This window comes from Dermacentor andersoni, chromosome 10, assembly GCF_023375885.2.
Source record: "Dermacentor andersoni chromosome 10, qqDerAnde1_hic_scaffold, whole genome shotgun sequence".
Classification (NCBI taxonomy): domain Eukaryota; kingdom Metazoa; phylum Arthropoda; class Arachnida; order Ixodida; family Ixodidae; genus Dermacentor; species Dermacentor andersoni.
The window spans coordinates 37,444,207-37,458,145 of NC_092823.1; the positions used below are offsets into that span (position 1 = coordinate 37,444,207).

Below are 13,939 nucleotides of genomic sequence, written 5' to 3' on the forward strand. Positions count from 1 at the left end.
AACAATATTCAAGTGCCACGAAAACTCTGTTGTTATAAGCAATAATTGTTATAAACGGGTTGCATGAAAAAACAGCAAGAAATAGGGGGATGGCGTAGCTGTTGTGAGAAAATTATAATGGGGGAGAGGCCAGTGCCCCTTCCCACCACCTTCCTCCATCCAGCTGCTGATTATGTTGACTTGTTTCACTGTTTAACTTTGCTTCCTGTGCGCTGCGATTGTATGTAACAAGCCTGCGGCTGTCAGCATTCAAGAATAGCACTGCTATAACAACTGCCAAGAGGGTGTGAGCCGTAACATCCGCAATGCAACTCCCAATGTAATATTACTTGCTTACAGAGCACTGGTAAGACCAGTGATTGAATATGGGAAAACTGTGTGGGATCCCTACACTGCATCTAACATAGCAAAAAAATAGAATAAGTTCAGAGACTGGCTTCCCGTTTTATCTATAATATCGCCACATCTATTCACTGACCGAGTTATGTAAACAAGCAAACCTTGAAACACTTGAAGGCAGAACAAAGGTTGAAAAGATGAAGTGTCTTTTCCTGCTAATCCACAGTCACTTTAAGATTAATACAACACAGTACTTTACAGTTCATCCCAACGAACTATCTAGACATTGCCACAGTATATACATTCCTGTGCGACTTTCTCATAATGATTGTTTATACATCACAGTACTTTACAGTTCATCCCAACGAACCATGTAGACATTGCCACAGTATATACATTCCTGTGCGACTTTCTCATAATGATTGCTTTATATACAGCTTTTCTCCTCGAGCTATTAAAGAGTGGAACCTGCTTCCTGACTCCATCGTGAGAAGTGACTCCCTTGATGCATTTATTGAATGCCTCGAATCATTCATACACCACAGCGCACCTAGACAATAGTATAAGTCCCTGCCTCAACTTGTGTATTCTGTATTCTTGTTTGTTAATTTAGCTATTTTTCTTGTCCGGTGCATTTGTTTGTATATTGTGTCGGATGTGCTTGTTAATGTGTATTAATGTTCTTTTTTTTTTCCATTCCTGTAATAGCCTGCAAAGGCTGTCAGTATTAATAAATGAAATGAATGAATAAATGAGGGCTCACGATTGGGACATGACCTGCTAGCTCCACCGAGGCATCGCTTTGGTGGCCCCACAAAAGGTACCTTCCAAAAAAATGCGAGAAGGTTGCCACGGCAGCCTCTCAGCTTGAGAAATCTAGAAGAAATGCTGGGGTGAGATCACCACAAGCATTTCACCCCGTACTTCTCACTGGCTTGCACGAGAAAACCCCACATCGTCAGCCTTGCTTGCTTTACATGAAGCTTGCTGACATCCATCTCCAAGGCATCCAGGTACTCCACGTAATGCAGCGGAAGGTCCTTTATGAAAACAAAGCCCCAGAGGGACTGAATCTTCTGCAGGCCCTACTGCAAGGTCAACGTTGACGCAGCCTGCTCTACCGCATCATCACAGACATCGTCACCGTCACTTTCGCTATCCAATGCAAGCACATTCATGACAATGGTCTCATCGGTTAGAAGTGATGTTAATTCTAATGCGTCGTCCGCATGTAGAAACCCTTCTGAAGCATCCTCATCGACTACAGGCCGAAGTTCAGGTATCGCTTTGTCGGCGAGAGCTTCACAGACTTTGTATAAGTCACTGCTGCCTCAGACGAAGCACGCTTTCCTAAAGCAGCTCCACACTGTAGAAACGCTTACTTTGGACCACACAACAATGATAAGTCACAAGCCTGCACGGCACACACAGCACAGTCACAGCATAAGCTGGAGGAGCAGCTCAATGGGAGCTCCATTTTTGGTAGCACGCACTAGAGGATCTTTGTGGCGAAATCTCTTCGCATCGTTTTCATGAGAACGATCTGAATTGTCCGCCCCACATCGATGCCGAGCTGCTGCTTGCGCTGCTCTTTGCACAGCGGTCTGCTGAGCCTGATGTTACTTGGTTGCACACAAGCACATAGCTTTACGATTCACTTCTTCAGCAGCGCTTCATGCCTTGCAAGGAGGCACCATAATGTTATCCAAGAGTAAACACAGGTATCCAGACTACACGGTGCACATGTCACATCCCTTGGCCCGTGACATGATACAATACTATTGATGATGATAATGATGATAATTTATTAGCACCACTAAACACTTTCGCTTGGGACGACATCTCTTTCCGCCCCTACACCCTAAACTAAACAGGCCGCAGGCGCCAACGCTATGCTTGTTACAAACACATACTTATCCCAACCCCACCATGTTACACATCATCTACCTGGACGTCTACCCCGACGATGCGTGCTCCTCATGCAGGGTCACGGCGACACTCGCACATGTGCTCTGGGAGTGCAGAAATGTTCCGCCCGACTCTACCTCTGACAAGTAGGAGAAGACCCTACGAAGCCCGCTCCCACATGATCAGCAATGGGCCATCCAACAGGCTCGCACAGCAGCCGCCAGGTACTCTCTGTCGGTCTCTGCGTGGGAGACGCCCACTGCGCACTGACGTGCGTCCTGCAGGATCTTTATTAAAGTTTGTCCAAACCAATCCCCTTTGAAATGGCGCGGTGACAAACAGTCACCTAGCCTGCTTGAGTTAACCAGGTCTAGCTACAATGCTTCGGACCCATGAATAAAACTAAAGGTAGCGGCACACTTCTATCTTGCTGCCGCAGCTGCTGCGAGAAGCATGAGAGGAGGCAGGAGAGAAGGCCTGCATCTCTCAATTGGTTGAGTGCTGTCACATGGTATTTTTCGTGCATTTTTGTCAAATTTTTCTTGCTTTCTGCGTCTCCGCGCACTTGCCACCATGACAGTTAACTGTTGAATTGCTGCAGTGAGGCATCGGCAAGGGATTTCACATGTTTTGGCTAAGTTTTGTGGATACTCGCGTCATTGAAGAACTCTGTTTTTTTGTTTTATGTTAGGAATTGCTTTTAAGGGTACAGAAGGTGCAAAAGTGTATGAACAGAGCTTTTTTTCGTTGTTCGTGGGCTACGGAGCTCAGGCATGGGCAAGCTTATGCACAGGCGCTATTCTCAGTGTTCAGATTTCTTTTCCTGATTGTGTTATTGTCAACAAGTGTATGAAGCTATGGAGTGCTATGGAGTGCCTTTATCTGCAGCGACACTTCGTGTACGGTGGAAATGCCCGCGAATATGACACTGGCTGTGTGCTGTCATATATTGTGCTAAAAATGTAACGCACATTATTATTGTGCTACTCAAAGTGCATAGCTTTTGTCAGTACATGCTTTTGTTAGGCGCTGCAAGTATACTTCGCAAGAGGGAGAACAGAGAACCAATTAACGCATTTTACACTCACGTTGCAGCGCTAAATGCCAACATTTGTAAGGTGCTCATTGATGGAAACCATCTCGATGTGTTTCTTTTTTCCTTGAAAATGCTTTGTTTACCAAAGAAGTACAGGTTTTACTGCAATGCTTGCACTTGAGAGCCAGCAAAACCAGTTTGTCATAAAGGCACAGGACCACTTCCACTGCATGCAGAGGTGACAACGTTCGCAATCGAGGACACAAAAAATGACCCAATGAACTCATGCTCATTTTTTAACAGTTCATACGTTCCCGGAAAACACAATTTTTTTTTGCACCAACGTTCAGTATGTCGTCACACTGCAATCGTATGACACGTTTTTCGGCTGCTACATCTGTTGTAGCTTCGACAGGGCGGCCGGACGGAGGACCTACAGCATGAGGCTTAAATGGCAGGGGCGCGCAGCGTCGCAGAAAAAGAGCCGGACTACTCAAGTCGGGGACCAGGCAAAGAATGATCTTATTACAGCGAGGGGAAACACATCAGGCAACTTACAGCGTTTGGCGCTGAGTGGCACCCTGATGTAAACGACCCAAAACCGAAACTGGAAGCCAACACAGGATACCACATCACCTCTCCCTTGAGAGGAAAATGCGCTACTCGCTCTCCTCGCAACAAAAGCAAGTCATGAGTTACAGAGCACATGTTAGCACTGTAACATGCGTGTTTTGTGATGACATCTTTATGCAATAGAACATGACATCTTTGGCTTCCCCTTTTTAGGAGAAACGCATAACATGAAGACTGAAAATAAATATGTATGCACTACAGTGCAATCATAAAAGTTTCAGTACCCGTCTTGGGAAGACGATGAGATGTACACTTGCACACACAGATCATACATGAAAAAGAGTTCACAGAGTACAAAAAGTAGACAGTGCGAACATCTGTGCGCCCCCTGGGACAGCACTGATGGGTGGCTCATTCGCCCTGAGCCTGACTCGAGGCAGCTCTGTGGCTGTCATGAATTGAACATTGTGCGTAAAAGCACTTTACACTCCAAGAAGTTGGGATAGTCCCCCCTTAAGGATGCTAAAGACCTAAGTAATGTTCGAAAACATTTTGGCATGAAAGGCCAATTCGTATGGCGGTCAGTACCGTAGAAATGATGTGCGCACTGAACGATTAGGCTACAAGAAACATAATGTATCTTCTATACAAGTAGTAACTGGAAGAAAAGGTGGGAGACAATCATCACGGGAAGGGTAGTCACTGGAGTGACTCCTTTCTGTGAGGTTTTCAAGAACAAGAAAATGTGCGAGGTGCGCGCGGTAGAGAACAGTATATAGGTGCCTGCCATGACAGCTTCACTGCAATACTCACCCACCCTTCTCGTGTGAAAACGCCGGCACGCACTCAGTTTCTCATTTTGGTACCAGCAAATCTTCTCCACAGTTGTCGCACACGGCATTCACAGCTATCACCACCAATCCTATTGCGGCAAGCTGTGTTTCTGTTTCACAGCGCGTGATACCGTTGGAAGCGTAGCATATGCTCTTGATAGGCAATAACCAAAATGTGACGCCCTTCCCTGCTGCAGACTGTGATCGTACATGTTTTCCGGCCGCTAGATCCCATGTGAACAAGAAAAGGCATGAGGCACGCGCGATTGAGAACAGTATACGGCCACCTGTCTCACGTGAAAACGACAGTGCGTACAGTTTCTTATTTCAGTGCCAGCAAATCTCCGGACGGGTTGTTGCACGCCGCAACCACAGCTATCGCCACTAACCCTATTGCAATAAGCGTCTTCACCTACCTGTTTTACAGCCCACAGTGCGTAGTGTGTTGTGCCATTGGCAGCGTGCTGCACGCAATTAGTAGGCGATAATCCAAATGCGCCGCCGTTGTCTGCCGCAGGCGGCACGATGTGAGCATCCCGTTTCGCTTCGGCGACATCCGGTGTTGCCCACTAGCCCGGTTTCATTTTGGTTTCCTGTCGCCCTCTTAAAACATCACGCAATAGGAAAACAATAAAACACCTCTCCGGTCGCCGGAGCACCACCAGCTCGACGCATGTCAGTGTCTCATGCTGCAACGATCTGTGCAACTCTTCACATTACGTAGATGTCAACAATAGTTGGGTCTGTCAAATTTTTTCGTTTACTTTGGATCTTACGTTTTCCCAGTTAGTAAATTTTTTCTTGCAGTTTGTTCCAAAACGTATGAACGAGGCTCTACTGTATTTAGCTGAACTTAACTGAAAACCGTTTTCAAGTGGTACTCTTGATTCATTTCATCCAGTCTGTAATGGACGTTTGGCGCTTCTGTTCAAATCGGCGAGCAGCCACAAACGATGTCATCTCACCTAATAACCTTCAAAATCCTTCTGTGTCTTCATGCTGATGGAAAAAGTTTACAAAGGGTTAAAGCAGGCATCTGTCGCCTCATAGGTCATCAGTGCAGGCTCTGAGCTAGCGAAAGTACAAAGGAGCGCGCTGAGCGCACGGCAAAGCAACGCACGTACAGGACAGTCTAAGTGCTCCCCGGTCTCATATGCTCCCCGGTCTCATAAGAACCTTCTTCCATTTTCGTCCGCGCACTCAAAGATAGTCAAGCGCAGTATAGCAAGATCCTGCATGAAGGCGGCCCTCATCCGGTCTTGTGACCACCAAGTGGATGTAAGCTTCGAAAAGCAAGTAGCCAGACTGAAGCTCGCAGGTTTCTCGGTACCACTTTTGACCAGCATCGCTGACAGCCTCGCAACGAACCTTAAAGGAAAGCAGTCGGCAGCTGCTCTATCTGAGAATCGCCCATGGCAAATGGTTGCGGTTATACCATATGTTCACCAGGTTGCGCACAATCTCAAAAAGGTTGTCAGCAGGGCAGGCGTCAGGTTGCTGTTTACTGCCAAAAATAAGTTAGGTAGCCTGTGCCACCAAGTCAATAGAGTAAGCATGAATAACAACAAAAAAAGTTGTAAAAAGCAGCACAGACAGAGGTTTGTTGGTGACTGTTGTGACTGTGTGGTGTATAAGATCCCCCTTCATGCAAGCGTTTTTATATCGGCCAAACGGGGCGTTGCATCAATGACGGCATGCGCGAGCACTTAAACAAATTTCAAAAACGGGCAAAAGATAGTCAACTGTCACTGCATTGCAATGAATGCGGCTGCAAGCCATCTTTCGAAGGTGTAACCTACTTGTCAAAATTTTGTGATGACCGCGCACGCCTTATATCCGAAGCCTTCCACCTTCACATTAGTGGCGAAGCATGTGTAAGCCTTCCGTCCATTTCTCTCCTTCCGAAGGAGATTGCCTTCCTATCACATTAATTGCAATTCCCTCTGCGCATGCCCAATTCTGTACAATCTGTGGTTTCAGATAGCGGCGGAGCATATACAGTCAACGACCGATTTTTCGGACCCTCTAGGGAAAGTAAAAACGTCCGAAAATTCAGGCAGTCCGAAAAAATGAATGCATGCAAAAAACGCACTTTTTTTCTCTTTTTCACGGATCTAGGGGTAAAGGGCGAAGTACCAGGCTTCCGAAACCCTGCCAAAGCATCAATGAAGGCGCTATAAAAAGAGGCGTTCAAAAAACTGTATGCAGCCGACTGCCGGTTTATTATGTACATGTGCATCGTCGGGCAGCCAGTGTTATTCTGCAGTGGCTTGAAGAACTTGATTGTTGTTTGGACGGCGTTCCAGTTGCATGCGATCATATTCGCCTCGATCTGAGCAAGGGTCATGTCAGCACTGTACACCGATGAAAGAGTCAACAATGCTCGCGTCAACTCGGCGATTGTAGGTGACGCGGGCATTGGCTCCTCATTTTCAACATCGGAGTCTTCCGAATCCTCCACAACCTGACGGACTATTCCCTCGTCAGTCAGTTCTGCGCAGAAGTTGAGCTCGTTGTCAGCGTCAACAAACTGTTCAAAAGTTATTTCCGTGGGCACGGTACTGCTTTCCGCGCTTCGATGCCATCGGCGAGGACGACGAGACGAAGTGGGGGCCATCGAAGGCAAGCGAAATCCTCAAGTTGCGAACAGTGGAGTTCGCTGATGAGCGTCGAAGCACCTAGGCCTAGCGTCGCAGAGCACACTTGACACAACAGCACAACCACACACCACGCTAGCCAAAACGTGGCCTGCGCCTGCCTGTGCCAATGCCTCCTTTACTAGATGCCCGCCGCGTTGCTCGCTTTCCCATTGTAGCGGCGGTTCCCTTAGTTGACGTTATTTCAGCATAAATTCCGTGAGGCGGCGCTTGTTCCCTTTTCAACTTCCGGCGTCTGTTAGCGGGCGTTATCGCTGGCCTCCAAGACGGTAGCAGATGCCACGTTAATCTCAGAGGCCGCAGCACGTGATTGCAAGTTTAAGGCGTTCGCCATGAGAGGCGCTCGTTGCCTTTTCGCGGAGGAGAGAAAAGGGAGAGGGCCCGGAACCGAGCTACCGGACAACGCGGCAGGCATCTAGTAAAGGAGGCATTGCCTGTGCAAACAAACGAAATAGCGCCGCTCCGGAAACTCCGCCGGAGGCGGAAGTGTGGCCATTTGCGGCGATGAACATAGCCAGCGTGGCCAGACCAAATCGGTGTGTGACGGCTAGATTCGGCTAGTTGTGGTTCAAAGCGGCGATATGCTTCGGCTGCAAGTCGATTTCCTTCGCAAGGGCGCTGCGCGAGGAGCCAAAGGACCTTCCGTCGCGTCAAAAAGTCCGGAAAATTGGACGGCGGGGGGTTCGAGCGTCCGAAACTTCAGATGTCCTTATACATTGATTCTATGGGGCTCGTGGTGGTGCCGCGAAGACGTCCGAAATATCAAGCATGTCCGAAAATTCAGTCGTTGACTGTATATGCTGACTGAAAGAATAAAGACACTTTGGTTGTTAGTCAGCGCTGTTGTCTGTGTCCCCTCGCTTGTCCCGTCGTTTTGCGCTGTTTTTATTGCTCGTACAGTGAAACCTCGTTAAACCGTAGTCGGCCGGAGCTTGGAAAAAGTACGTACTAAACGGTAGTGCTGTTTAACCGAAATAGCATGAGATCGCCCACTTACCTGTCAAAAACGGAACTCAGAGAGAGTGCGATGAAAGGGGAAAAAACATGCAGTATTTATTCATTTCGCGCGATATAAGTGTTATTTTCGTTTGATGCCGCGGCGGCCTAGCACGACGACAGCAGCCTCAAACTTATTCAAGCTGCGTGCCAGCTTCTCAGCCAGCCCCCCTGCTCTCGGCAAACACTCGCACGGCAGATTCCTCGTTGGCGTTACGTATTCTCCGTGCACGCGCGCACTAGTGCTGCATAAGTCCCGGGGCGCCTTTTTCATTGCCAGGTGCCGGAGTTCGGAAAACTTTTCGTTTGGAATGGTTACGTTATCGCGCCCCTGTTCTCGTTGCGACGATTGCATTCACGAGGCTGACGTAACGCGCAGCTTCTGCCACTGTCGGGCCTGAATCGCCCGTGCTGTCGCTTTCCGTGTCGTCCTCATCACTGTCGCTAGTCGACACTTCGGCAACAACAGAGGCAACGATGGCGAAAAGTCGAACCTCGTAGCCGACATCCCTTCGCGGTCGCAGCAGCGCTGCCGAGCAACTTCGCATTCCAAATGCCACACACTGTAGTCAACAGCAGATCCATGTCGCGAGCCAGCGCCGACTTCTTCGTGTTACGTTCGATAGCACGGACGATGTCTAATTTTTCTTCTATGCTGAGCACCCGGCGTCTTTTTTATCCGAGCTTCGGCATGACGCGAGTCCTCGCTTGCACGACGCCATAACGCTCAGTCGCTCTCTGGCACGGCGTCGAAATGATGTTGATGTTGATGCGGCTTCACGTGCAAACGCACAGGGAGCTTGGAGGCCGTAGTACCGATCTCTGAGGCTTGTTGTTCTGCCGGACCGCCCGGTGGAGACGACGCACCACCGTGTTTGCGTGACGAAAAGTGGAAACGCTACGTTTTAACCGATGCGTACGCAATAAGCTGGTACGGTTTATGCGGATACAAAATACATTATGTTCAATGGCCGCTGAGTCGGGGAATTGACTTTACTACTTTTAAACCGAAACTACTGTTTAAGCGGGTACGGTTTAACGAGGTTTTACTGTAGTCGAAGTGACATTGTGCAAAGTGGGGAAGGAGAAACGAGGTGAAGTGTTGCAGATTGTCAGTGTTGTAGGCAGAGGCGTGCTGGGTTAACCACCTTTGGCAGTTGCTGCAGGTTTCGTTTGCAATATGGACATACGAGGTTCATCTCGTGATAACATTGTCCTCGCACGCCGTACGCTGTGTGTGGGAGTGAAAGGTTGCAACAGTGAGCCGACGATGGAGGCTCAATTTCGTGTGCGCAAAGGAGGAAAGGGGGGAGAGGGGAAGCACACCATCTTTGTTTGCGCGGAGGGGAAGGAGGGGGGTGCTGTACTTCGGCCACCTGAAGTCGCTGGGGCTTTATCTTGAACGCAAGCTTTTTCAGGGGCACAGTTTAGGTGGGCCGATTGCTCATAGCTTTGCGTGAACTGTGTTCTCTACGCTCAGTGTGCACTGAAGCGATAGACAGCGTGGTCACTTCACTCACTGCTACTGTTGCGATTCCTTATGCCAGCGTTTTCACAGCAAGCGTCCGTGGTTATCAAGTGCGATGTATTCATGTTTGCCTGTGCACGCTGACACCATGCTTGTTAATATAGTTAGTAAGCGAATGTTTACAAGGGGGCGTTCTAATTAGCTGCTGCGTATGGCACGGCCGCTTGAGCCCTGCCTTAAGTATAACCTGTGATGTGGAGTCTAGACGCACCGAGGGCCGATAGCTTCAGATGTGCTATAGCACCTAAACGCTTGCGTGTAACCCGCGTTCATGAAGTGAAGCTTCACTGTCTCTTTCTGTTTTCTAATCTTGTTTTCACCTCTGTCCATGGGCGATGTGTGCCACAGGCTTCCAGTAGGATGCATCGATGCATGTGCCTGCGGGCGCGGCGCATCGAGACACCCTAGCTTCTAGGATCACTAGCGGTGGTGGTCACTCTGAATGTTCGTCTTAACCGAAGAGCACATCTGAGGCGGTTCGTCCTAAGCAGATTTTTTTTGCATTGAGTCTATGGAAAACCAAAGAAATGTTCCCATGTTGTTCATTCTATGCAAAAATTCGGCTTAACCAAGTTAGTCCTAACGAGAGTTCACTGTACACAGGTACCAATTACAGAGGCACCACTCCTGTGAGTTTTCAGCCACCCCCTGCAAAGTGATGTAGTTAAACCAAATGACGTCGGTTGAGCGAGCTATCGGATTGGCTACCCAGGTTGTATCATCAATAATTCTTCCTATTTTAAGGTGTATATTTAATGCTTTATAAAAGTGAAATGTCACGTTTAGAGGCCCTTGGTTAGAACTTAGCATGTTGGTGCGTCACCTGCACTTGGTGAAAAATCTTAATCTTTTAGTTTCCAATGGGGTGCTCCCTTACAGCGGTGTTTTGTGGATTGCGTAACCATTATCATTTATGGTCCTTATGCCCTATACACCATGTGTCATTGTCGCAAATGTCATCTTTTACAATTGTCTTATCCCCCTTTGCCTGGTTACCATGTGATTTTCAACGTGAGTTGCGCTGCCAGATTTGTGTATATATTGTGCGTTTCTGTCAATAAAGCATCAGTTGATAGTAAGCGCTCGTCCGTGTCTCCTCTTGTGTCGTCTGTTTGGCACTTTAGTACTTCAGTAACATGCACCAACTAGCCCAACAAGAAGTTCTGCTTGAATTCCTTCATCAGCTTGAGTTTAAGCCTGCACTGGTCTGTCGAAACGCCCAGCTCGCCTGTGATTACCATAATACTAGACACATTCGGCGCTGCGACAGAATGCTCGCAACGCATGCTCCTTCTTTAGCTCTCACTTGAGGTCGACTGCCAAGCAGCTGGCGGAGTTTGGAGAGGCTTCGCGTGCTCGCTCCTAGAGAACCAGAAGTCGACGACACGACGTGCCATCATGACGCAGAGCCAGTGAAGGCGGAGCTTGGCCCCAATCACTCGGCGAACGAGTTGAGGAGAAAATGCATGATTATGGAGGAAGGTAACTTGTAATCGTCTGCAGCTCTCTTAATATGAGATGTTTCACACAAATTGAGTTGCGAATGATTAACTTTAGCTGTACCCTACGCGTCTACAAAATTTGTTCGAACCGTTTCAGGGGGCCTTTAATATCAACTTGTGGCACAAAAAGATGCACATCTCACACATGACAATGAAGGTGTTATGTTGTAGCCCACATCCAGGCTTACATACATCACCTGCCGCTCAGGGCCATTTTGGTTTCACCAGTATTCGGTGCCAGTGTTGCACTATGTTCAGTACCAGTCAGCACCAGCCTCTTCACCCCCTCCCCCGCAAGGTGGGGGAACAAGTAAAGAAAGCTTAACTTTAAACAAATAAGCAGTGACCCGTACCTGGCCGATTAGCTTCTTGTAAGGCTGCAAGTGGTCGCGAAGGTTGAGGTGCAGCACATGGCCAATCACACTGTATCCCGAAGCATCCGGCTGGCCAATCACAGCACGCAACACATCTTCAGCTGTCCAGTTGTCATAGGAAAGTGACACCTGGCGTTCACCCAGCACGGAGACCCCTGCTTCAGAGAGCGCAGCCCGAGCAGCTGGGTCAAGTTCATCAAGTGTCGAAACCTGCAAATAAGGTAAGTTAATACACAACAGTGGTCCGACGGAGAGCCTTACGGCTAGTTCAGGGTCCACTAAAAAAGGCACAAATGCAACAGAACTCATATTAGTAAACCAGTTCAACACAATCACAATTTAAGTAGAATGCTATGCGAAAACACACAGCACACATTGCTGAAGCTGACAGAGCAAGCAACAAAAACAAATCTGCAACAGGCAAACTTACAACTGCGCACACTCTTATAAAGCCAAACCTCATAATAATGAAGCTGCATCACAAAAATACCTTTCTTAATCTGATATTTGTTAGGGGACACGATATCGGTTCAAGAATGGAGTGTTTACCCTGTCTGCTTTTACAGGCTACCCTGCAGCTTTGTACCCCGGCTCTACTGCCCGACGCGGCCTTTCTGTGCGGCGACACTTCGTGTGTGGTGGAAATGCCCGAGGATATGACACTGCAGCCAAAGCTAGCTATTCATCAGTACCTGCACTGGAAATCACGGTCGACTGCCACTATCAGCGTGGGAGGCACCGCATTTGGGCAGTTTCCCGGAGAGGCTTGTTTGGGACACCACATCGATTCCAGAATGATGCGTCTGCCCTGTCTGCTCTTACAAGCTGCCCTGCTGCTTTGTACCCTGGCTCTACAGCCCGACGCAGCCTTTACGTGCGGCGACACTTCATGTGCGATGGAAATGCCAGAGGATATGACACTGCATTGTCATCATCATCAGCCTATTTATGTCCATTGCAGGACGAAGGCCTCTACCTGCGATCTCCAATTACCCCTGTCCTGCGCCAACCAATTCCTACTAGCACCCGCAAATTTCCTAATTTCGTCGCACCATCTAGTCTTCTACCATCCTCTACTGTGCTTCCCTTCTCTTGGTACCCATTTACACTTATCCTTGTCATCTAGTCTTCTACCATCTTCTACTGTGCTTCCCTTCTCTTGGTACCCATTTACACTTCTCCTTGTGGGCACAGACAGAGGATTTGCTGCAGTAGTTGGCAATGCAGCACCACTTCCGAGGGCTGCATTTCCTAGTTTTCCGAAAGGGTGCGGCCTAAGGTCACAGGGGACGAAAGACGACGTGGCTGCGGCGAACGGGAAGATGGCCGACGTGTTTGCGGTGAACAAGACTGATGTCCGCGGGGCGATGGTGAGTGGCTATACCATGTGTTCCGAGCAGAGCTGGTGGTGCAGTTACACTCAGCGAGGAGTGACATATTGCGGGTATTTCCATCAAAATGGCTCAGGTTGGTCAGCGTGCGAGGTGTTGAGAGCCACGAGTTGCGACAGTATCGGGCGACATGACCAATGCGGCGACAAGTGAAACGTATCGACCGGTCGTCCGCAGTTCTCCACTCAGTCGGGTTGCGATAACGTGTAGAGAAGCGTCGGGGTGGAGTGAAAACAGTAGGAGGGCGTTCGTTAGCTTTGGGATTGGCGACAGCACACACAGACTGTAAACCAATGTTTTCAAGTTCCTGGCGAACAATGGCTTATACGAGGGGAACTGAAAATGTGGTAGCAATAGGGCTACACGAACAGAAAGCTGCGGGCGCCATTGCATCCAGTTCACGTCTAATGATTCGCACCACGTCCTCTGATGGCTACACATGCTGCTGTGCGGGTTGATCTTCCCACGTCGACATTACAGCAGTATTGGGAAGTCTGGCAAATGGTTGCAAGACGCGTCGGCTTTTGGCCTGCTCGAATTGTCGGCACTCTTTAATGACTGCATCAACTGTAGAGCAGCTCTTGCACATGAGCAGATTAAATGCACCGTCAGCAATGCCCTTAAGCATGTGCCCGACCTCAGCTTCTGTCATGTCGTGATCGGCTTTACGACAAAGTGCCAGCTCGTCCTGGATGTACGAGACATAGGACTCCGCGGGGGATTGGGCATGGGAGGCCAGTTCCTGCTTTGCGACAATTTTACGGCCGGCTGGTTTGCCAAACAAGTCTGTCAATTTCTCTTT

General features: G+C 48.7%; 1 protein-coding gene across 1 annotated transcript in view; it reads right to left on the minus strand.

Moving 5' to 3' along the window:
* Positions 1-13,939, minus strand: part of LOC126519163 (tRNA (guanine(37)-N(1))-methyltransferase) — a 64,045-nt gene that overhangs the window by 40,608 nt on the left and 9,498 nt on the right. Inside the window, exon 2 of the mRNA XM_050168778.3 lies at positions 11,726-11,956. Within this exon, the coding sequence (XP_050024735.1) occupies positions 11,726-11,956 (231 nt within the window). The remainder of the gene's footprint in view (positions 1-11,725; positions 11,957-13,939) is intronic.